At 42.1% G+C, this 24,668-nt stretch overlaps 1 protein-coding gene and 1 long non-coding RNA gene across 2 annotated transcripts in view; both read right to left on the bottom strand.

The window, feature by feature from the left end:
- Ubr1 (ubiquitin protein ligase E3 component n-recognin 1) overlaps positions 1 to 16,249 on the bottom strand; it is a 136,890-nt gene extending 120,641 nt beyond the window's left edge. The window contains exons 1-2 of the mRNA XM_057780438.1: positions 16,075 to 16,249; positions 3,678 to 3,934 (exon numbers count right to left, since the gene is read on the bottom strand). Coding sequence (XP_057636421.1) covers positions 3,678 to 3,934; positions 16,075 to 16,155 — 338 coding nt within the window. The 5' untranslated portion in view covers positions 16,156 to 16,249. The remainder of the gene's footprint in view (positions 1 to 3,677; positions 3,935 to 16,074) is intronic.
- Positions 16,250 to 20,962: 4,713 nt separating this feature from the next.
- On the bottom strand, positions 20,963 to 24,497 carry LOC130881524 (uncharacterized). The gene is made up of 2 exons (XR_009057734.1): positions 24,016 to 24,497; positions 20,963 to 21,440 (listed from the first exon to the last, which is right to left on the bottom strand). It is a non-coding gene; the product is annotated as an uncharacterized LOC130881524 (long non-coding RNA).
- Positions 24,498 to 24,668: the final 171 nt, after the last annotated feature.

The raw sequence follows: 24,668 nt of genomic DNA, 5'->3' as shown, positions 1-24,668 counted from the left end.
ACCGAGTAAGTTCCAGGGCAGACAGGGCTACAAAGAGAAACCCTGTCTTGAAAAATAAAACAAAAGAACACTTTGAAACACAGACAACACTGTTGTCATAATTTTAGTCTCATTTCTAACACATTCAAGAGCACAGGATGTTTAGTTTATAATTTTTAGTGTTACCTCGCTTCGAACTGTTAATTATTTGAAAAATTATATGAAAATTGCATAGAAAACTATGTTTTTCTTCATTATCTGCATGAAGAAAATTGCCACATTTTATAAACACTGTGCACTATAACTGAGGTTTCAATACAGACAAAATTTATTGGAATATAAACATAACAGCGGGAGGATCTTTCTTTTCTATAGTGATGGATCCCAAACACCTAGAACAGCACCTGGCACATAAGAAGTAACCTCTGCGTCAACAAAAATCTCTCCTCACTTTTTCCTTACAAATGTTTACAGTACACAATTCTATTTCATATTTTCAGAGAAACATAAGTTACTACAAGGTACAGAATTTAAGTTTTTTAAAAATAAATTTTAGAGTTGGGTGTGGTGGCACACATCTGCACTCTGGAGGCCAAGGCAGGAAAACTGCTGAGAGCTGAAAGACAGCCTGAGCTACAAAGTGAGGTCAAGGCTAGTTTGGGCTACATATATATACCTGTCTCAAAAATACATACACAAAAGGAATTTTAGGACCAGAGGAAGGAGAAAAGGGTGAATTTTAAACAGCTGATAGGACATAAAGGTTGCCAAAATTCTTAAAATTCTCTGTAAAAATATATATTCTAATCTGTTTAGAGTAGTTTCTAATTTAAAATTTGAGAATTCCATATAAACACTGTGTTTCACATAATCTCTATGCCTCCCTCTTTCACCTGCAACTTGTTCTGTGTTCTCTTCCACTTCCTCTCAAACTCATGACCTCTTCATTACACACACACATACACGTATGTGCACGTGCATACACCCTACTGAGTCCATTTAGTGTTGCTCATGTGTAGATGTGTTTGGGGCTGCCCACTGTGACTGGAGCACCTACAAGGGAGCTTGTCCCTGGAGAAAACAGACTTTCCCTCTCTCAGCAGTCACTGGCTGCCAGCAGCACTTGGTCTAGGGTAAGACCTTGTGAAATCTTCCTGCCCATGCTGGCATGTCAACTGGTGCTATCATTAAGGAGATCTTGCCGGGCGGTGGTGGCGCACGCCTTTAATCCCAGCACTCGGGAGGCAGAGACAGGCGGATCTCTGTGAGTTCGAGACCAGCCTGGTCTACAAGAGCTAGTTCCAGGACAGGCTCCAAAACCACAGAGAAACCCTGTCTCAAAAAACCAAAAAGAAAAAAAAAAAAAAGGAGATCTTATTTAGGGCACTGGAATGCTGAGATTTCATGGGTGTAGCTTCCCTGTCGTGTTTAGAAAGACACTATCTAGGATCAGGTGCCCTGGTCTTCTGACTCTTAAAATCCCCCCACCTCCACCCCGGCCTTTTCTAGACTGTTCTATAGGTATAAGGGTTGTATTGCAGATGTATTGGGCTGTGTACCCCACAGTTACTTATTTATTTTGACAACTTGTAGATCTCTATAATAATCTCCCTTGGCACTATTAACACTTTTGAATTAATTAGTAATGTCTTTTCTTGGGGTAGAGGGAACTATCTAGACATTGTAGCCTGTTTAACTGGTTTCTACACACTAACCTCTCTGTCACAATGTTTCCAAGAAATTTTGGCAAGATAATGGCTACAAATGTTTATATGATGTAGTTGAAACTGTGCTTTGGTTTAAAATTTCTAAGAGAAAAACTAAATTGTTATACAACATAGAAAATATAATACAAATGCAAGAGTTTAACTATTTTTTTTCCTGAGAAAGTAACAAAATAAAAAAAAAAACAAAACCTGTTTTTGAAAACTTAACTAAGGGCTGAAGGGATGGCTCAGTGATTAAAAGCACTGGTTGCTCTTCTAAGAGGACCTGGATTTGATTCTCAGCACCCATAAGGCAGTTCACAACTGCCTGTAACTCCAGTTCCAGAGGTCCCCTTTTCTGAACGCTGTGGTACTAGGCACAGACATGCATTCATAAAATAAAAACATTGTAGGACACACAAAACTATAACTATACATACTCAGTGAAACCTAAAATGACAATCAAGCATAAACCATGAAACTCTGCTGATAAGGTCTAAAAAGGCATAGTTATAAACTAAATGACCGCAAGTAAACAAAGAAGAAAAACAAAAAGTGGTGCTAACATCTAAAGTCAAAAATTTCCACTGGACATGGAGGTACACACCTTTTAAGTCCCAAGTGGATCTCTGAGTTTGAGGCAATCCTGATCTATACCGGGAGTTCTTGGCCAGATAAGGCTACATAATATGTTTTTGTCTCAATAAATAAATAAAAATTAAAAGTATAAAAAATCAAAAATTTCAAGCAGGAATGTAGAGTAAGAAACTTCTCTAATATATAATGATATTTAAAACAATTCCTTTACCCAAAACAAAAGGCCTACACCTGCCAGACAACTGACCTCTTACACTAACCTATATTCCAGCTGTTCCCACACAACCCTTGACCTACAAGTTCTAAAAAACAAAACTTCTGGAAGGTTTTGTTACTATGTGGGTTTGAACCAAATTTCAGTTAGCGGTGAAAAGCAAAACAAAGCAAGCAAACAAATGTGCACAAGCATAAGTTTTAACACATGTACAAAATCTGGATATTGGGGCTCAGGCATGTAATTTCATAGTGAGGTCTAGGCCAGCAAAGGCAACAGAATGAAACCCTATCTAAAAGATAATTAAGTGTATACATACACACACATGTATGTATGTATGTATGTATGTATGTATGTGTGGGAATGCGTGTGTGTGTGCATGTGCGTGTGTTTGGCATGACATGTGACCACAGGCTCTATGTTACTCATGAGTGTATCTTTATGAATACTCATAGATCTCTTGCTGTTTGATTACAAGTTTTTTTTTTTTTTTTTTTTTTAGTTTTTCGAGACAGGATTTCTCTGTGGTTTTGGAGCCTGTCCTGGAACTAGCTCTGTAGACCAGGCTGGTCTCGAACTCAGAGATCCACCTGCCTCTGCCTCCCAAGTGCTGGGATTAAAGGCATGCGCCACCACCGCCCGGCTGATTACAAGGTCTTAAGATGCTGTTGAAGTAGTCAGAATTCTGAAATATACCTTATATCAAAAGTTTCAGATAAAGTATGCTGACTACATTACATGTACACAATGCAAAAATGTATTTCTTAAATACTTTTGAAGAACAGAAAAAAGAGTGAGAAGTGTTTAATAGGAAATCATAGATTGTGTCAGGCGGTGGTGGCGCACGCCTTTAATTCCAGCACTTGGGAGGCAGAGACAGGCGAATCTCTGTGAATTCGAGGCCAACCTGGCCTTACAAGAACTAGTTCCAGGACAGGCTCCAAAGCTACAGAGAAACCCTGTCTCAAAAAACTAAAAAAAGAAAAAAAAAAAGATAAAGATAAAAGAAAGAAATCATGTATTAAAAAGCAAACTCTATGAGCAAAAGTGGATTTAAAGCTTAAGGTAAAAGGAACTTAAGAGTAAATATACTATAGACAAATCAGGGAAAAGACATTGTGAGGCATGATGCGAACTATAACCCATAAATTATAACCATTCCTATACCATCTGAGGCTTACCTACAAGAATATGTTGTTTCTCCACTTTTGAAAACCTTCCCACACAACTGAAATGCTCCACTGTGTTTTAATTTCTCTAAGCAAATATCCGGATCCTCTCCAAATAAGTACCATTCCAATGGAGTGAATATTGATGTTTGTACATTCTCTTCCTGCTTTTCCAAATCTGGGTCCATCTCAGCAAAATAAATTGCTGGCACTAATTGTGCCAAATGGTGTAAGAAAGCAGTATAAAAATCAACTTGTTGATCCCACCACTGAAAAGAAAAAAAGATGACAATTAGACTTTCTTTTACTTTCACAAGTCCTTTTTATATTATTCTTTCAGACATACACAACGATACTGATCATATTCACGACCGCCCTCCCCCATCTCCACCCCCTGCTTCCCCATCCCCTCCTAACTCTGTGCCCTTTTCCTTTATGTACGAATCTCTAACCCATTAAATCCAATTTGTGCTGTCCATACACTGCAGCATGACAGGCCTGCCAGTAGACACAACCTTAAAGTCAGGTTCCTTTCCCCCCACCACCACCCGCCAATGCACAGGGTTTCTCTGTGTGAAAGTACTTGCGTCGCCACACCCTTAAAGCCAAGTCGTCTCCCCCAGCCCCCTCCCACCTCCAGACAGTACTCGTTGTCCTGGAACTCACTCTATAGAGCAGGGTGGCTTTGAATGCAGATTCACCTGCCTCTGCCTCCTGAGTGCTGGGATTAAAGGTGTGCATCACCACACCCAGATACCAAGTAAATTTTTAATCATCAAGGAGTACAAATAATGGCATAACTCTATACTTTCGAGGCAATTTGCAATATTTTATCCTTCATCAATACAAAATAAGAGGTGAATCAACTGGACCGGCAAGATGGCTTATCAAGTAAAAATGCTTGCCATCACACCTGATGACTTGCACTAACACGGTCTCAGAAGAGAACTGATACTTGCAAGCTGTGCTCTGGTCTCTACATGTACAGTGTGGCACTTGTGTACCCCCCCCCCACACTCATTAGATAAATGAATAAATAAAAAATAAATGCATAGATTAAACTTTCAAGTGTTTTTAAGGAATTGAATTACTTGTGGGTTAGCCATACATGCAACACAGCTAGAGAGTATGAGATATATGTCCTAATGTATAATATTCTTCAAGTTATACTGTTAAACAGAAGACAAAAGACCAGGCAGCTACACAGAGAAACCCCTGTCTTAGGGCGGGGGGGGGGGGACTAACAAACTAAAGAAACAGCAAAAGGCACAGATTAGTGAGTCCATGTGCTACTGTTTATACAGAGGAGGAAAGACATGTTGTATATGCTTATATTTAAATAGAAGACCTCTGGGGAAAGGTTGGTACGGCTAAGGTAGAAGACTGCTTGTCTAGCATACAGGAAGTCTTAGGTTCCACCTGGCATTTTGACACACAACTGTAACACAGCACTCTGGAGGTAGAAGCAAAAGGATCAGAAATTCAAGATCATCCTCAACTACATACCAGTTCAAGGCCTGGGTTATATGAGACCTGTCTCTTAAAAAGGAAAAAAAAAATCTTCAAAATAAACTAACATTGCAAAGAGCCCTGGGAAGGATTTAGATTTCACTGTCTGCCTTTACTGTGTGATTTTGTAGAGGCCCCAAAATGTGAGCCTATTTCCACCTTGTCTGAAGGTTAGAGAGTTTCAGTTTGCTTAAAGTTAACAAGTATGGCTACACACCCTCACCTAGGGCCTGGTTGCTTGATGTTTTGGACATTAAGATGGCCCATACAGGTATATCCACTCCACCCTGACCACAGGTCAGAAAATTCAAGCATACTTCTTTCTTTTGAATTAAGAGGCTTGACCTAGGGAGTGGCTGCCTTCAGGGTACTAAATCTAGAGTGGGTTCTCTACATAAACAGAATGCTTTTCTCAAAAATTAATGACTTGCTGTCTGAGTTCTGAAGCCAGTAACTGTTCTAGCTGTCCTTTGTATCGTGTTAAAGCAGTCTTTCGCCTTCTCCTCCCTCTTGTATTGGGGTATAAAGTGTATGGAAAATTAATCACAGGCAAATTTCAGTATTCACTGGAATTCCTTCCCAGTACTATCCTATGTTTCTGTTTTATTATTTTCACTTGTGTCTTTGTTCTCTTTACTAACTTTTCTAATCCTCATGTTCTTAGCCAGGTAGGTCAAAGCTGGTCTCCAAAAGTTTTGAATACCCAATGTCTGTCCCCCAACCTAACGCAGGCCCATGTGTTTAAACAGTTGGTCCCCAGCTGGGGGTGCTACTTTGGGAGGCTATGGAGCCTGATGAGGTAGAACCTCACTGGAGGCAGCAGGGAGCCAAAGGACTGGCTCTGCCGGTCACAGCAGACTTTAGCGCCCTTTGCCCCAATCTCTGTTTCCTAGTCAGTCACAGAAGTGTGAGTAAGCCACCTCAGGCTCCTGTCACCAGATAGCATGCTTTCCTGACCATGGAACTAAGAGCCAAAAACCAGTCTTCCCCTATACTGCCTCTGCCAGATGCTTTGTCCCAGCAAAGAGAAAAAAAAACTAATTTAAACACAGTGTAAACTTTTATTTGTTTGGGTTTTTTTTTGTTTGTTTGTTTTTTTCAAGACAATGTTTCTCTATAGCTTTGGTACCTGTCCTGGAGCTAGCCCTGATAGACTAGGTTGGCCTCGAACTCAGAGAACTGCCTGCCTCTGCCTCCCCAGTGCTGGGATTAAAGGCATGCACCACCACTGCCCGGATGTAAACTCTTATTTGTATGTGCGTGCGTGCGTGTGTGTGTGTGTATTGTGTGTGTGCATGCACTCATGCATGTGTGCAGGTTCTATCTACAAAAATCATTCTAAAGCTTATTTAATCTCATATATCTCAGGTACAAAATTATTTATAAAAGCAAAACATTGAAACTTCAATGCCCATCAATGGAAGAACAAAAAAGAAATTGCAAAATCTACGATTTGTTCATTGTTCAAGTGTGCAAAAATACCAGTTATATTCACTACAATACTTGTAACTGAAAAAGCTGAAGTCTGCTCAAATGTCTACAGATAAAAGTTTACCCATCCAGGCAGAACATGTGACTCCATGCTCCTTCAGGTTTTAGGAGACAGGGTCTCACTAAGTAGCCCTGGCTGGCTTGAAACTCCACTATGTAGACCAGGGTGGTCTAGAGCAGAGATCCAATGATTCTGCTTCTGAGTGCCAGATTAAAGGGATACACTGCCATGCCCAGCAGAACATACCATTCTAGCCAGGCAGTGGTGACACACACTTTTAATCCCAGCACTCAGGAGGCAGAGGCAGCCTGGTCTACAGACCAAGTTCCGGGGCAGGCTCCATACGAGAAACCCTGTCTCAAAAAAAAAAAAAAACATACCATTGTATGTATGTGTATATATGTATGTATATAATATATATATATATATCCATAAAATACTGCCTAGTAGAAAAGGCAAATTTTGATTAATGCCATCTTATGTTTACAAAAACAAATTCTAACTACGTAAACTTTAAATTTTTCTACAGATGTTGCTGGGGGTCTAACTATGCGGTAGTAATTTGTGTAACATATATAAGGCACTGGGTTTGATCTGCACCACAAAAAAATAGGTGTCCCAACTCCTGGAGCTCAACGCTTATTCTGCTAAAGCAAATGTAAGTACACAGGTCTTTTAACTTTACTGTTCTTGATTTGTGTGATTTCACATTAAACTACAACAAAACCATAAAGGGAGAGTTCCAAGACAGCCAGGACTACTCAAAAAGCCCTGTCTTTAATCTTCCTTTTAATTTCTCTTGGGTCGAATGGAGCCTCTGAGCTAACAACTGTCTAAAGTCTTGAGTACTACTAAATATTCTTATGCCTTAACACATACACAATTCATGTTTTTAAACAATGTATTTATACCTGAATGTGGATGCCAGCAGTGCCCTTCACGGACTAATTCCTAGCTCTCATTCCTCTACTCTCCCCTTTATCTCTTCTTCAAGGCTCTGGTCGAGGCCTATCTTAATCATTTTTCACTGATGAAGCCAGAAAATTTCTCTCCAGTTAATTTCAATACAGCACTTAAACAGAAGACATTCACTCTGTACCCATATCTGATGTTCTAAATTACAAATATTCATTCATTTACATAGCATCCTGGGAGCCGAACCCAGGGCCCACTGCGTGCTAACAAATATGTTTTTGTTGTTGTTGTCTCTGTTGGGGACAAGGTCTCACTATGTAGCCCTGTCTATCCTGAACTCATTTTTGTAGATCAGGCTGGCCTCAAATTCTCAGAGATCTGACTGCCTCTATTGCTGGAATGCTGGGATTAAAGGCATGTACCACCACACCTAGCCATTAGGTTGGTAAACCTAACGTTTACGTCTAGCCCTTTCAAGTAGACTGGAAGCTCCTGAGGAAAGGAACTGCCTTTCAAAACCCTTCGTACCCACAAGCACAGCACAAATACACAACCCAAGTTCTCGTCACTATATTAAGTACTTTTTGCTAGAAATAACAAGGCAAATTATGACATTAAGCCTTCGTAACTCTGTTCATAGAACCATTAGAGTAGATACAGCACAACTAGACTCCTTTTGCAGAGTTTCCACTGCTGTCACAACTACAGAATTTGCTTTTAATTTGTTTATTCTTTTGAGATTCATATGTGTTTTGATCATATTCAGCTCCCCTCCCCCAACTCTTTCTAGATCCATCTCTCCCTGCTCTCCTACCAACCTAACTTTGTGTCCTTTTTTTTTTCTTTAAACCCATCAAGATCAATTTGTGCTGCCCAAATATTCTTGGATGTGTGGTCTTCCTCTAGAGATGACTTAACCAGGGACACTCTTTAAGAAATAATAGTCTCCTTTTCCAGAAGCTAACATTGCCAATGGCTCCATGGCTAGGGGGGGGTTTCATGTCCACCTCCCATCTTCATGCTATGATTCAGTCTGGCTTGGGTTTATTGACCAAACCACTGTAAGTTCATATGTGCAGCTTCCCTGCTCTGTCCCTTACAGTTACCCACACAGTCCACTGCCTCTATCTTTCTTTTCCAGTCCCTTTCCTATAAGAATCCCTGAACCTTAGGGGGATAGGAGTTCTATTATCATTATTATTATTGAAATATATTAATAAGTTTCTCTTGATAGCCCAGGCTGACCTGAAAATTACTACATAGGCTCTGGGTGGCCTTGAACTCATGGCAATTCTTCTGCTTTTCCCTCCCAAATTCGAGGATCACAAGTTTGAGTCACTATAACCAACTCGGAAATTGCTTTTCAATTAAAATTTCTGTAATCTCTTTCGAGATTAAAACACACACACACAAAAGGGCCAATAAGATGCTGGAGCCAGGATGACCTAAATTTAATCCTGGATCCCACAAGGTAGCAGGAGAAAACTGACTGCTGAGAGTTGTCCTCTGACATCTACACATTCACTAAGGTATGCGAGTCCCTGCAGTTGCAAACATTCATACATACAAACACACAGACACACATGCTAAGTAAAAAATTTTAAATTATACAATATATATTTTACTGAGTAAACAAAGTTACTCAGGAATTATTATTAGTAAATGTTTCATGTTTTCCCCGTTTTCCCCCTTTTGGTTGTTTTTTTAGTGATTTTTCCATTTGCAACAGGAATTAAATGTTTAAATTGAAAGACCAGAAAAACAAACAAAAAATAAACATTTTCTCTACAACATTTGGAATAAAGGGAACATTTTCCTAATTGACTGTACCATAAAAACAAGTTCTCACAACAATTAAAATCCCAGACATTCCCAACATTTTCCTTGTCCCAATGGAGAGACTAAAAGATAAGTTTGCCTCTAAAATCTGCAGCTACAGATGCCCCTGTGGGAACATCATTATGAAAAAGGAACTTTGCTAGATTTTTGTTCAAACCACAACTTACCCCTCTGAAGTCAACTAATAAACATCCACAGTCTTCAGAGGCCTGTCACTTCTGAATTTCCTTTCTTAAATTTTACTTATCTGTTTGTTTTTTTGAGCCAGAGTCTCACCATGCTGCCCCGGCCAACCTGGAACTTGCTATGTAACCTAGGCTTGCCTTAAACTTGGGAGATTTGCCCGCCCCAGTCTCCCAAATGCTGGGATTAAAAGTGTGAGCCACAAAGGTTTTTTTTTTCTTTTAATCTTTATTTATTCTTATTTTATGTGCATTGGTGTTTTGACTGTATGTATATCCGTGTGAGAGTGTCAGAGCTCCTGGAATTGGAGTTACAGATGGTTGTGAGCTGCTATGTGGGGGCAGGGAATTGAACTCAGGACCTCTGGAAAAGCAGCCAATGCTATTTAACTGCTGAGCCATCTCTCCAGCCCCGTCCCCCTTCTTTGGAGAGGCTCCGGGATTTTTTTTTTTCATGGGTAGTACTGAATTAGCAATAAGACAACATTTTGAGACATCAAGAAATCCTTGGGTATATGGGTATACTAAGCTTCCTTGTACTACTATTTGACAGGTTAATTTTTCTTTTTTTTATTTGTTCCTGAGACAGAATTTCTCTGTATAACCCAAGCTGGCCTGGAACTCACAGAGATAAACCTGTCTCTGCCTCCTGAGTGCTGCGATTAAAGGTGTGCGCCACCCCCACCGGAAGACAAGTTCATATTTTAAAAACAGACAAGGCTAAAGTTCAAGCATGAGACCTCAGACACAATCCCCACTTTCAAAGAGCACATTCTTGGCAGCTGTGTCACACCTCCAACTTGGAGAGTGTGGCAACTCACGCCCTAGGTCAGTCACACAGACACCTGGTCCTACGGACATGCAAACCTAGTTTGAAGGGCTTCATTTCTTTTCCATTAGGATTCATATTGTCGGTCTTAATCTGATGCTTGGTCACTTTTTCCTACTACATTTCATTATTCCTGCTAGCCTTGTGCTGTCTGTAAACATGTTTCCCATATATTTATGGCATTAATAATATAAGTAAGGTTCCCCTCTCTCTTTCATCTTGTGAAAAGGAGTAAGTATGCTGCCAGAATCTGGCTTTTATAAGCATCCTGTCTCTTGGCCACTGTCTTCCTTTTTCATCTCTGACCACACTTTTCTTTGAAGTCTTTAAATGAATGCAATATTTTCCTATAGCCTTTTCTACTGTATGGACTACACATTTGCAAAACAACTCAAGTATTCTCTTAGATTTCAAAGTAAAGCATGTGAGCATTGAAAATGAATAAATAAAAGGACATACTTCCTTGTGGCTAATATCATTTCTAAGCTTACTCATAAAAACAGCTGGAAGGCTTTTTCAAAAGTTTGTCCATAAAAACATAATAAGTGGTTAGGGTCTCGCTCTACTAAGTCAAGGAGACCTTGTTTTGAAGAACAGCATCAAGTCAACTACTAGAAGGAATACTTGAGAAGAACTGTGGACTCGGCTCTGGTCAGGGCCCTAACTGTTTCTGGGTAACAAGTGGGTGCTTGCGGAAGCACAACAACTCTTCCACAGCCTTTCAGTGCTGTTTGCTTAGTAGAACCTGTTTCCACAAGCACTCCACTTGTTACGGGGACGTAACACTTTTTTAAAGACTAGAATGCTATGCGTAATGGGGCACACATTCTAGAAGAAGATTGTGAGTTACAGGGCAGGCTGAGCTATATAAGAAGATCCTATCTCAAGAAAGAAAAGAAAAAAGGCCAAACTTATCAGCCAAAATTAAAATTGCTATGGTTTCTTTCACAAGTGCCATGTTAACTCATATACAAGAGTTCATAGTACGTCACCAGGGAGTAATGAAGTCTTGATTTAATATTTTGTCTTAAGCCACCTGAGACAATGGGTTAAAGCTTAAAGGCAATTCTTTCATAGACTACAGCACAGGATCAACATCTGTAGAGAAACTAGATGATGGGGTGGCAAGAGAAATTTGAAACAGCCTTCAAAGGCAGCACAGAAAGTGGCAAAGACACCTCGCCATGGTTCACTGACTTACATGCCGACCCGATCTTTCCAGACAGACGTTCTATGAAGTACTGAAGAGACTGACACAGAACTGATTGTTCTTAAAGACTACACTGGTGGCTCTGTAGAGAATGGACTGAACGAAAGGCCTCATGCAGCACAGCTGCAGGGACTTGTCCTGACTAGGGGAGGCAAAGGAAAGAAATAACACATACGCAGAGAGAAAAAGCTGGGATCAGAGAGTCTGGACTCTAGGATGGAGAAACCTCAGAACTGCAGCTCAGTGTGTTTATTACACACAGCACAGACAGGCAGGGTTACTGCAGACAGATAAACAAGGAGGCGGGTTTTTGGTATAAGTTAACTTCAATAGGAGCATTCTCTGTAGGGAGCACTCTTCAGGCCATAAATGACTCAGGGGAAGAGGAAGAAGAGTTATGGAGGACATTTTCTATACACACTATCAATACATGCACATGGGCCAGAAGAAGGATTTGACATCCCTCTGAGCTTTGAGCATCACTTTGGGAGCAGTGGTGGAAAAGGGAGGCTTTGCCATTTTCCCATGAGTCTGAGGCCATGTTCCTTGACAAACCTTTGTCTATGTCAACAGCACACATTCACTCAGGGCTTCCTCCGATCCCATTACTGTAAGATGGCAAAGGTAGAAGGAAAGAGACTAGTTAAGAAGCTACAGTTATCTAGGCAACAAACAGTGGCTTAGATTACAAAGACGAGTGAAAAGACAGAGAGATACTTGTATTCAAGAGCTAATGCAGAGATGTATTGTACTGAGACAACGATAACAAAACTCTTTTGATTTGCCTTCCTGTGGTCTGTACCATAAATGCTTAGATCAAAAACGAGGTTCAGATGTCATCTGTTTTTTTACCTTAAACTTAATAAGCAAGTCATCTTCGCTTCTATCACATTTTTGAAACCTTCCTCAAATTGATATACGCTGACTTCCTGTAATAATTTTCAAATGCAAGCTATATCTTGGGTTACTACAGCTAATTCCTATCTGCTCTCTCTTTTTGAAACAGCTATCAGATATTCTAGTGGAGACAAGCAAGCAATTGAGTTCATGACTCTGAAGCTCAGAAGTGAGATGACCTAGAGCACATATAGTTTGTAAAGCTGCAGAGCTGGATGACATCACCTATACAGTTGATATAGGACAAAGATCACAGCACCACACCAAGTGACAACTTCGAAGATGGAGAAAAAAAGATCACATCACCACACCGAGTGACATCTTCGAAGATGGAATTTAGGAGAATTCAGTCAAAGAAAGTAGGTGTTCTGGCAGACCATCGCAAAGCCCTCTGGATTTCCAATTTTCTCAGTCCTTGTCATGGATCCAATAAATTACCCTTTCCTAAAAGCTACTATATTCCATGGCACTGACCTACTCTTATTTCCTAGGCTGTTTGATTCCTGGGTATATGGATGTGCATGCGCACACAACCTGACCTTAAAGATATTGTTCATTGGGCTAGAGAGATGATTCAGTGTTTAAGAGCACTGACTGTTCTTCCAGAGGACCCAGGTTCGAATCTCAGCACCCACATGACAGCTCACAATTGTCTGTAACTCCAAGATCTGATAGCCTTACACAGACATACACACAGGCAAAACACCAAAGCACATAAAATAAAACACCAAAGCAGTAAATAAATTATTTTTTTAAAAAAATATATTGTTAAAAAAAAAAAAAAATATATATATATATATATATATATATATATATATTGTTTGTTCCTTTTGATGCTTCAACCATCAATTCTAAACTAGTAACTTCCAAATGGGTGGCTTGCTAGGGCATGCTTATGAATATGTATTTTCTTGAACCTTTTAAGATCCAAGAATTGGCCAGACGGTGGTAGTGCATGCCTTTAATTCCAGCATTTAGGAGGCAGAGGCAGGTGTATCTTTGTGAGTTCAAGGCCAGCTTGGCCTACAGAGTGAATTCCAGGATGCCAAGGCTACACAGAGAAACCTAGTCTCAAAACCAAAGATCCAAGAATCAATTTTCTTGGTGAATTTTTTTAACTCAAACTAGTTTTTTAATTTTTATCTCTTAGTGAATATTATAATGGCTTTTATAAATGTCCAATAACCCTCACCTATTATTTAACTCTAATATTTTTAAAAAGTATTATTATTACTATTATTGTGTGGGGGCAGGTGGGTACATGTGCCACAGCATGAAGGTCAGAGGGCAACTTTGTAGAGTTGGTTCTTTCCTTCCACATTTACATTGGTTCTCATGATCAAATTAGGTGTCCAAGTTTGTGCAGTAAGCACCTCTGAACCATCTTTATGGCAGACAGTGCTCACAGCAATGTTAATAAAATGATCCTGTATCTAAAAAGAAAATTTAGTTTAAGGAAATCAACAACTCTAACTAGAAAAGCACTCTAACGAGAATGGAGATCTTTATTAAAGCTCTGTAGCTATGCTATATTTGTTATTTTGTTTCTATCAGCCCCAGCAGCGATTTGTGATACAAATTAATCAAATGGGGGTTAGGTGCTGAGGACTCAAGCTGAACAACTTTGGCTTAAACAACAGATGTAAGTAGGGAGAACAAAATGGAAAACAGCAGTTAAAAAAAAGACAGGAAGTAGGATGATCTCTGGGGTCAAATAGAAAGATTCAAGCCAAAAAAAAAAAAAAAACACCCAAAGGGGCTATTAGGCTTCACAGTCATAGGTCTGTATCCGCTTATGCTACCCATCTTGAATCTAAATTCTTTGCTCATTTATAGATATCATTTATATATATCACTAGTCTGAGTGTGAGTGCGAGTGCCCTGAGGCTGCAGGACACCTCTCCTTGCTACTCTGTAAAGCTTAAAATGCCTTGCCCAGAAAAGTATATTACTCTTTGAAGAAGTTGCTACAGATTCCTGTTCAATTTCTCTACCATTATCTCCGATTCCAAATTAATGGATGTTCTATGGTTTTATTAATGGGGTTTTACACTGCCAGTGGGAAAGAACTAATATGGCAAAGCTTTAAACAAACATTACTCATCTTCGACGATAAGAAACTACAATTCTTCTGACTACAACATAATTACAGTAGATGACAATAAAAAAGCACATGATTCTATGAATCTTTTTCCTATTTATATTTTTAGATGGGGCTTCACTGTTTAGCTCAGGGCTTTCCTAGAACTCCTAAATTTAAGTGATCCTTCAGCCTTAGCCTAAGATGTTGCAGGGATGGCACTATAGCCACCAGAGCCCTTACCTAGCATGCATAAAGCCTTGTGTTTGTCCCCTAGCACTCAAAAACGGTTTCCCTTAGACACATTTCTAGCTTCTCATCCCTTTTTATTTCTACAATTGTTTTCATCCGAACTTCACTACTAAGGTGAAATGAGTTTCAACTACTTTTTGGGATGAAGGAGGAAGAATGCCAAGTGCTGACATAGTACATATCCTTATTCCAACTCTGTCCCTATCAGGTTGTTATCTTACAAACATTCTCTCCAGACCCTGTGGTTGACTCACTTCTGAGTCACTCTCGTCTCATAAAACAATGTTTGATGGGGTAAAGTAAGTCAAGGATGAATTTATTAAAACTATAAAACAACTGCACTAACAAATATGAATATATGTGTATATAATGCATTAGTGTGTATATCTGTATCCGACACTTTTCCATATGCAGCTATACACAAAATGATTAAAACATGCCATGATCAGTAGTGAATACTTCTTAAGTATCTCTCCCCACTAGTTCGTTGTCTGAAGGGACCACATCGGAACGTTTGCTAATACGACCCCACTATTAAGACTACTCTACGAGTATTCTCAGAAGTAAATCAGACTATTTGACTTAAATGTGTTCACTACCTCTGCTTTCTCATTCTTTCAAAATCCAAGAGCCAAGTGTAGATTCCAGTATTCGTTGATGGTATTTCTCTCGCTTCTTCACATTTAAAAAGGCAGTGACAAATGACAGCACTCCCTCACTGTGGGCCAGACCTGGGGTTCTCAAGATGCTACTATAATGGACACCTGAACATGACAGCTGCAACACTCACTGTCATTCTCAAGTCCAACCACCTATGCGATATCACACCAGGTGCTGCGTCCGGAATTCCTATCCACAAGAGTGGTCAGCAATGTGTCTACCGAAAAATGGCCTTCTCCAGCCTCAGCTCAGCTCCTACAGCAAACAGCACGAATTCTTCCCACTTCAAAACAGAGACATGCGTGTCTAAGCACGTTGAGACTAGTAGATGACAGTCATTACACTCCGTAGACTAGGCTGGCAGGAATGTGTGTAGGTAGCCACTAACTTTATGGCGTGTGTGTGTGTGGGGGGGGGGGGGTCCTTCAATCCTAGGACTCCCCTTCCTCAGCAACGCCAAGGAAAGCAGAGCCCCACACCCTCCGAGGCGCAGCGGGAGACTCTTAGGGGAGAGGACAAAAGACGCTAGCGGGTGAAGGCTCACCGAGGTCGGCGGCTGAGGGGCCAGGGAAGGCTCGGGGCTGACGTCCATCCTCTCGCCGCTGTCTGTCTCGTCGTCCGCCATCTTAAGGGAAACGAATGCCCGCAGTTCTCGACCCCCGGCCGCGGGCGAGCGGAAACCTGTGGCCAGTCCGACGCGCCGGAGACGACACTTTTACGACGGCCCCTGAAGTCAGGTTTGTCGCAGCACCCGGAGCGGCTTCCGGTCGGCTTCCCGGAAGCAGGCTCCCGACCAGCCAGGCGCAGGTTTCCAGCCCCTGGTGTTCAGTCCTGGTTTTCTCCCAGGCTGAGCCCCTAGGGAAGAGCTTATTGTGGTGTCTTTAGCCCTTTGCCCAGGTAGGCGTCGTGAGATGACAAAACCGGGAGACCTAGTCCATTTGTCGGTAGAGGAAGACAAACTGGATACTACGCCCTTATGGAAAACAACGTGAAAAGAAGAAACACCTAGAAACATTGAGGGGAAAAAAGTTGATGTTGGGTCCAGGGGGGTCGCGCAAAGATGGGGACAGACCTCCAAAGTCTAATAAACCTGAAGCAAACTTTATTCCAGAAACCAGGTTCCAGGAAAAACAGAAGCAAACTTAAAAAAATAAAAAACCGCGGGGCACAGAAGCTTATCAGCTAGCTGAGCCCACAGCCAGAGATGGTGTTTATTAAGTTGTGGCAAAAGGCGGGTTTCTGAACTTATCTTTTTATAGTAGGGACACCAAGCATTAGGTCTGAACAAAGGAATTTTTACGATCTTGCCCCAACCAGTGGGCCAGTCAATGAGACCCAAAGGGGCATGGGGGGGGGGCGTGGGCTCTAATGTCAATGGGTAACTAGGCAGCTATCATGAAATATGTTTCAGAGATTACAGTGAAAGTCACTAATTGCAAGAAAACAGATGTCTTTAGTAATTAGTTAGAAAAAGGGACTGCTAGCAATATCAGAAAGTTAATAAATAGAATAATTGGTTCCTAGGCTGGGAACTTAGAAGACAGCAGGAAGTTCTTCACACTAACTCAAGGTAAAACTCAGATATAGACTGCCATACTTTATAACCTACATTATCAGAGCTCATCAGTCAACCTGGTGTTGGTACCTTATCCACTGTCTCCAGGTACCTCCAGGCAGTGTATACTGGAGCCCCATGCCTCTCCTTTGATGGCGCCAGTTTCCCAGAACAGAGACAGTGCCTAACCCAGGGGTTACATATCTCTGTCTCCTAAAGGTTAACTCAGTTCACATCTGTGTTTATCAGGGATAGCCAGGACACTACTCTCAGTATGCAGAGAGAAGCGCTGACATTTTAAATAGAACAGCCAGTTGTAAAAGGAAATTACCTAGGCTGATGGAGAAAATAGCTCACTGTGAGTGACTGAGCCTTGATCTGCTGAGGAAGCTGCTGACAGTCTGCTCTCATTCTCCTAGACTTAGAACTCTATTTCTTTATTTCTACATTCTTATTTCTGGAATCTACATTTTTATTTATTTCTTATTCTTGGACTCCAGTTGACACAAACTGCCTATGTATACACTCATGCATCTAGATAGAAAGTACTCCAGGAAGAATCTAGGTTCTGAACCAGGAGGACGCACCCAAGGCCAAGACCAGGGTTGGAGGACAGAGGTGATCAAGACCTAATTTGACATCATCTGGGTTTTTTTTTTTCTTTTACAAAATGAATGACTCAGCTCGGCTTCTGATTCCACCTCGGCATTCCAACTGACAAACATCAGTCACCTGACACCTTTTTAAATTAAAAGAAAAATTAATTTTACTGACTTAATTGTGTGTATGTATGTGGTGCATGCATGTGCCATGAGACATAGTTGGAGGTTAGAGGACAGTTTTCAGGGATTCGCATTCTGCCATCTCGCCTGCCGTAAAATTTAAAAGTATTTTTCTTTAACAGGGATCCATATTAGGTTGAGTTTTCTTCATATACTCCAACCAAAACAACACATTACTATAAATAGAAGCAGAACTAAATCACAGCTATCATCTATTAAACTAGAACTTAAGAAATTTGCAAAAATTAATCATTCCAATATTTGGGGGTTTTGTTTACAGAGTTATTTTCTTTTCAAATGCAGTTTACTCCTTGTGTAATGGCACACACCTTTATGCACTCTGAACTCAAGGCCAGCCTTCTCTACTCAGAGAGTTCTGCAGTTGGATCTATGCAGTGAGACATTGTCTCAAGAAAAGAAAAAGGGCCTGCGGTGATGGTGCATGCCTTTAATCCCAGTACTTGGGAGGCAGAGACAGGCGGATCTCTGTGAGTTTGAAGCCAGCCTGGTCTACAAGAGCTAGTTCCAGGACAGGCTCCAAAGCCACAGAGAAACTCTGTCTCAAAAAACCAAAAAAAAAAAAAAGAAAAAAAAAAAAAAGAAAGAAAAAGAAAAGAAAGAAACGAAAGAGGGGAAAAAAGAAATGAAAAATAAAAATATTGCTTATATAAATAATATTAGTTATTAAGTTTAAATGGTTGTAAACCAGGTATGGTGTTTTACAACTATAGTGCTAGCTAGCATTTGAGAGGCCACATTAGGAAGATTGTTACAAGTTGGAGACCAGCAGAACTACAAAGTTCCAAGTCTAGCTGCAAAGTGAGGCCCTGTAAGGGGGGGGGGGAGCAGAACACATATTGTTTTACATAAAGCCCTATATAAAAATATTTTAAACTAATTATCTGGGTGATGGTGGTACACATTTTTAATCCCAGGCTCCCAGGCTTGGGGCTGGGAGCGGGTGTCGAGGCAGGTGAATCTGAGTTAAGGCCAGCCTGATCTCTAGAGGGAGTTCCAGGATAGTCTCCAAAGCTACACAGAGAAACCCTGTCTCAAAAAAACAAAACAAAACAAAAACAACATCAAAAGTAAACTGTTTAAAAAATTTCTCCTCTGCCTCTATTCTAATAGAGGGAAAAAGGCACACAACACCATGATCAGATTTTTAAAAATAATTGCTGAATTTTAATTGAGATTTATTATTATATATAAAAGAGTGGAGTGTTCTTTTGTTAGCTTTTGTTTCTTTATCTCACTGTCTCCCTCTGGCCTGGAACTTACTCTCTGCCACCATGCCCTGTTGAGTGTTTATGCTTTCTATAGAGCTCTCTCATGTTGAGTAAATTATTCATCCCTGGCATAGATTCATCCTAGCTATGATGTGATTTTTCTCTCATAATTTTGTTTTGTTTTGTTTTTTGAAACAGAGTGTTTCTGTGTAACAGCTCTAATTGCCCCGGAACTCACTCTGTAGCCCAGGCTGGCCTCAAACTCACAGAAATCCGCCTGTGTCTGCCTCCCAAGTGCTGGGATTAAAGGTGTGCACCACCACTGCTCAACTTATAATATTTTTCAAAAACTTGTCTTTTATTTCTACTCATTAACAATATTAATTTATGTCATATGTCTTATATACTTTATAGACATAGCATGGATAATTTTGTCCATAAAACAAAGTTTCATGAATAAAATTTTCTACTTGTTGGGGTGCATAGCCCAAGCAGGCTTGAACTCCTGACCCTCATGTCTCTTACTTGCAAGTCAGATCATGTCTCTAATTTGCAAGTTGGAATTATAACTGTGTGGCACCACATTTATCTCCAGAATTTTTCACACACACATACACACACACACAGACACACACACACACTGCAGATTGTTTGTAATATTTTTCTTTACATTTTTTTTTAAAAAAAAACATTTTTATAGGGCTGGAGAGATGGCTCAGGAGTTAAGAGAACTGCGTGCTTTTCCAGAGGACATGAGTTCAATTCCCAGCAACCACAGGGTGACTCACAACCATCTGTAATGAGATCTGGTGCCCTCTTCTGGCCCGCAGGGATACACACAGGCAGAACACTGTACATAATAAATAAATGAATCTTAAAAACAAAAAAAAAGAGAAAAAATAAATCAACAGTCTGTAGTTGTTATTTTGTTTTTGGTTTTTTATTTATTTATTTATTTTTGAGACAGTGTTTCTCTTTGTAATCCTGGAACTCATTCTGTAGACCATACCTCCTGAGCGCTAGAATTAAAGGTGTGCGTCACTATCGCCCTGCTAAACATTTTATTTTTAGCAGCTGAAGAGATGCCTCAGTGGTTAGGGGTTAGGATCCTTGCATAGGATCGGGATTCAGCTCTCAGCACCTACATTCACAGCAATCTGTAACTCCAGTTCTAGGGGGATGCAATGCTCTCTTCTGGCCTCCATGGGCACTGCACACTCGTGGTACACAGACACAAGCAGGCAAAACATTGATACATAAAATAAAAATAAACGTTTTAAAAGATATTTTGGGTTATTTCTTTTAATACACTGTTCTGCCTGCATGTATGCCTGCTGCCAGAAGAGGGCACCAGGTCTCATTATAGAAAGTTGTGAGCTGCCATGTGGTTGCTGGGAATTGAATTCAGCACCTCTGGAAGAGCAGCTAGTGCCCTTAATTTCTGAGCTATTTCTCCAGCCCAAAGCACTATTTGTATAAAAATATATTTTTTTCAGGAGAGATGGCTCAGAGGTTAAGAGCACTAACTGCTCTTCCAGAGGACCCACGTTCAGTTCCCAGTACCCACATGGCAGCTCACAATAGTCCAGGGAACCCAACGCCCATGACTAACCACCAATGCAGATAAAAATACATTTTTTTTTTAAAAAAAAAAAGCGCACTAAAAAAGAATTATTTTTTTTTCTGAATAGCAATACATAATAGAGTGGGTTAGATAAATTAAGGTCAGAATCTAATTATCCTACCCTCGGTCTATAGGAAATATTGGCAGGCATTGTTATTATTTTTTAAAGGTTGGGGGTGTTGTTCGGGAGGGGGAGACACGAGACGCGCGGGGTTGGGGAAGGAGAGACAAGACACGCGGGGTCCCACGTGGGTAAACTTTAATGGGGGAGGGTAACATACAAGGAACGGGAGTGAAGAGACGAAAGGAAAAGAGGAGGGGAGGGCGCGAGAAAAGAGAGAGAGGGCGGGTTGGAACGCCCATTTTTAAAGGGCTCTGGGCATTTTGGGGTTTGTAGTCCACTTGGAGACTGTATTTTCTGCGCATGTGTGGCCTTGTCTCCAAAGGAACAACATTCCACCCTTTTGGTTTTATTAAAAAAAAAAAAATTGAGGGGGGGGGTTGAGGGTCTTAACGGGTAGGGAATAGGGGCGTAGCCCGGTCTCTCATGACTGCTTCCTGCTGACTTTGGGCGTCGAGGGGTCCGGGGAGCGTCCTATTGTCCTGATGATGTCATATCGATGTTTTGTCCGCTGGCATCAAGTGGCTGATTGAAGAAATCGCATCTGTCTGGAGATTGTATCTGTCTGGCTCTTGAGTGGCTGGGTCACCGTTAGGATGCTGGAAAACAAAAGTTGCATTAGTAGAAAGAAAAAAAGTTAGAGGGGAGATTTGGGGTGGAGGGGGTGGGCTTCAGGAGGCCAGGGGTTAAGAATAAGAATAAAAAAGGTAAATGATACTTATTCCGTTAATTGAATGATACTTATTCCGTTCTGCTTGTGTCTGCTTTGTCCAGGTGGGTCCGGCTGGTGTCTTGGAGCTTAAAGAAAATGTCTTAAAAGAAATAGATTTTAATCATATATTCCTTAACATTTTAGGGGTCACTGCTGCAGTCAGTGACAAACCTGTTATGTCAGGAACTTGGTTAAGCATTTGCTTATCACCTGAACCTCTTGGCTCTGTGTTTGATGATGATTCCTGTAGAGACAACTGGATGGTTATTTAGGAATTTAGAAAAGGGAGGGTGTATTAGCACAGGAGGAAAAAATGAAAAATGAGACCATTGTTTTCCTTAGGGTGGAGTAGAGGGGGTTGGACCTGTTGTCCTTTGGAACTTGAGGGAACATGGTCCCGTCTGAGTTACCGTGTAAGGAGGATTGTTCTGAGCTGTAGGGATGAACGGTTTCAGATGTGACAGGTGAATCCAGTGAGGAATTCCCTCGAGCTTGGCAGCTGTGGGAGTTAGAAGAATTACCCTGAGAGGACCCTGCCATTTAGGGGAAAGGGGTAAGGGACGTTGACCTGGAGGTGAGAATAAAACCTTATCTCCTATTTTAACCGGCGGTGGGCATGGTTGAGGTAGTGAGTGATCCGTGAAGTCCCACAGCAGTGAACGTAGGTGGAAAAGGAGGGGAGTGAGCAGGTGATCAGGAAGGGGAGAGGTTCCCGATGGGAGGCCAGGGGTTAAAACTGGCCGCCCATACATGAGTTCAAAGGGTGAAATGAAAAGAGGGCCCTTTGGGAGAGCCCGGAGCCTGAGAAGGGCCAGAGGCAAAAGTCTTACCCAGTCGAGGTGTAGTTCTTGTGACATCTTAACGAGGGCATCCTTTAAAGAGCGGTTAGTCCGTTCTACCTTACCTGAAGACTGGGGGTGGTATGGTATATGAAAATTCCAGGGGATTCCAAGTGCCCTAGACAGATTCTGAGAAATCTGGGAAGTAAACTCTGGGCCGTTATCTGACTGAAGAGAAGTTGGGAGCCCGAACCGCGGAACAATTTCTCGGAGGAGGATATCAGAAACTGTCTGGGCTCTCTTGTTAGAGGTGGGGAAAGCTTCAACCCACCCAGACATTGTATCCACCAACACCAGGAGATATTTAATTTTTTTAACTGTGGGCATATGAGTAAAATCCAGCTGCCAGTCAGTTCCCGGAAGGGAGCCCCTGGCTTGGTGAGTAGGGAAAGGAAAGCTACGATATTTGGTCCTGGGATCTGACTTTTGGCAGATCTTACAGGAGGCAGTCAGTGGTAGCCTTTAGGAACCTGATGTCCTCAGGGAGTGAGCGAGGCGGCGGGAGTGGAGCCGCCTCGGAGGAACTGGGCGAAATCCCTGTAGATCCAGAACGGGAGCCTGTTGGGGAACTAGACGGAGAACGGTTAGGTGACCTGGAGGAGGATTTTCTGTGCCTAAAAGAAACTTTGGAGGAAAGGGGAATGGAAGAACCATCGTTAGATCTGGCAGAACGGGAAGGAGTAGCCCCGCGAGGCCGGGGAGGTGGAGGTTCGTCCGCGGGGTCCATAGCAGGAGCAGGAGGTTCCGGGTGGGGCGGCATTGCTAAGAACATGTGAGCAGGTGAGCACTGAGAGACAGTAGAAGGATTTGTTTTTAAAGCCATGTAAAAGAATGCCATAATATACATCATTTATTTCCATTTAGCAGAACGGTGGCAAAAGTTAGCTAGTTCCCGTAGAATATCGGGGTCAAAAGACCCGCAAGATGGCCATTTAAAGTTCCCCTGTAGGCCGTAGGACGGCCACCTCTTAGAGTAAAGGCGGATGAGTGTAGATAATTTAACAGAAGGAATTAAGGCGTGGGGCTGTAGAGCTTCCAACAGCTGTCCCAGAGGAGAGGAAGGGGGAATTGGTTTTGAAGACTTAGCGCCCATGGCTAGAACCGTGAAAATATCCGCAGAAGGCACCCGAAGATGCCCCGAACACAGTTGCTCTGGACACAGGCGTCAGAGTACCCAGGGGACCGTGCTATGGGCTAGCTGACCCAGTCCTAGTTTTCGACGGGAGACGGGGGTCTAGGCTAGGAGGGGACAGTTACGCCCGAAGGCTGCCCGTTGCGGCCGAAGAACACCCAGGCCCTGTGAAAAGGCGTCCGATTTTACAGGGGGGGTGGTAGGACCTTGGCTGAGTCGAATTCAGCCAAGGTCGGGCCGCACCGTAGCGGCGGGCCGCACCGTAGCGGCGGTCACGATGAAGAAGAAGAAAGAAAAGGAATGAAACAGAGGACAGAGAACCAAAAGCCCCGGGCTTTTGGGCGCGGATAAAAACAGGTCTAGCCTAGGGCGGAAGGTCGGGGGAAGAGGGGGGGTTAGCAACCACACCCAGGACACGCCAGAGGAAGCCGGGAGCTCGGCCGGCCTCCTCCAGGTGAGAGGGGATGGTTAGCCAGCCCAGGTAAACTTACGAATTAGCCGCTGACGGTTGGAGAGGGAGGGCCGTGTCGAGATGGCTGGAACACGTGGAGTGGTCGCAGGTCGTCCGGTTCTGACCTTGTCCCGGGGGAGGCCCCGAGCTCCAGGAGGCGCCAAAACCCAGAGCCGAGGCCTCAGGTGAGGGCCCCGGGGCGCGAAGGTCCCCGAGCAGACGGCACCAATGTTACTATTTTTTAAAGGTTGGGGGTGTTGTTCGGGAGGGGGAGACACGAGACGCGCGGGGTTGGGGAAGGAGAGACAAGACACGCGGGGTCCCACGTGGGTAAACTTTAATGGGGGAGGGTAACATACAAGGAACGGGAGTGAAGAGACGAAAGGAAAAGAGGAGGGGAGGGCGCGAGAAAAGAGAGAGAGGGCGGGTTGGAACGCCCATTTTTAAAGGGCTCTGGGCATTTTGGGGTTTGTAGTCCACTTGGAGACTGTATTTTCTGCGCATGTGTGGCCTTGTCTCCAAAGGAACAACAGGCATACCATATGATATTGAGACAATATCATATAAATGAGTACACATAAAAGCAGGATAAGGAAAAAGATAATTTTCACAAGACATGAAATCCTGTGGGGGTTATGTTATTTCAGAAGGGGCCAGAGTGAGCCTTCTGTCGCTTTTGTATTTTAAGAGGCG

The sequence above is a fragment of the Chionomys nivalis genome, chromosome 9, assembly GCF_950005125.1.
Source record: "Chionomys nivalis chromosome 9, mChiNiv1.1, whole genome shotgun sequence".
NCBI lineage: Eukaryota > Metazoa > Chordata > Mammalia > Rodentia > Cricetidae > Chionomys > Chionomys nivalis.
The sequence above is the reverse complement of the archived record's forward strand: the minus strand, read 5'-3'. Positions and strand labels throughout refer to the sequence as shown.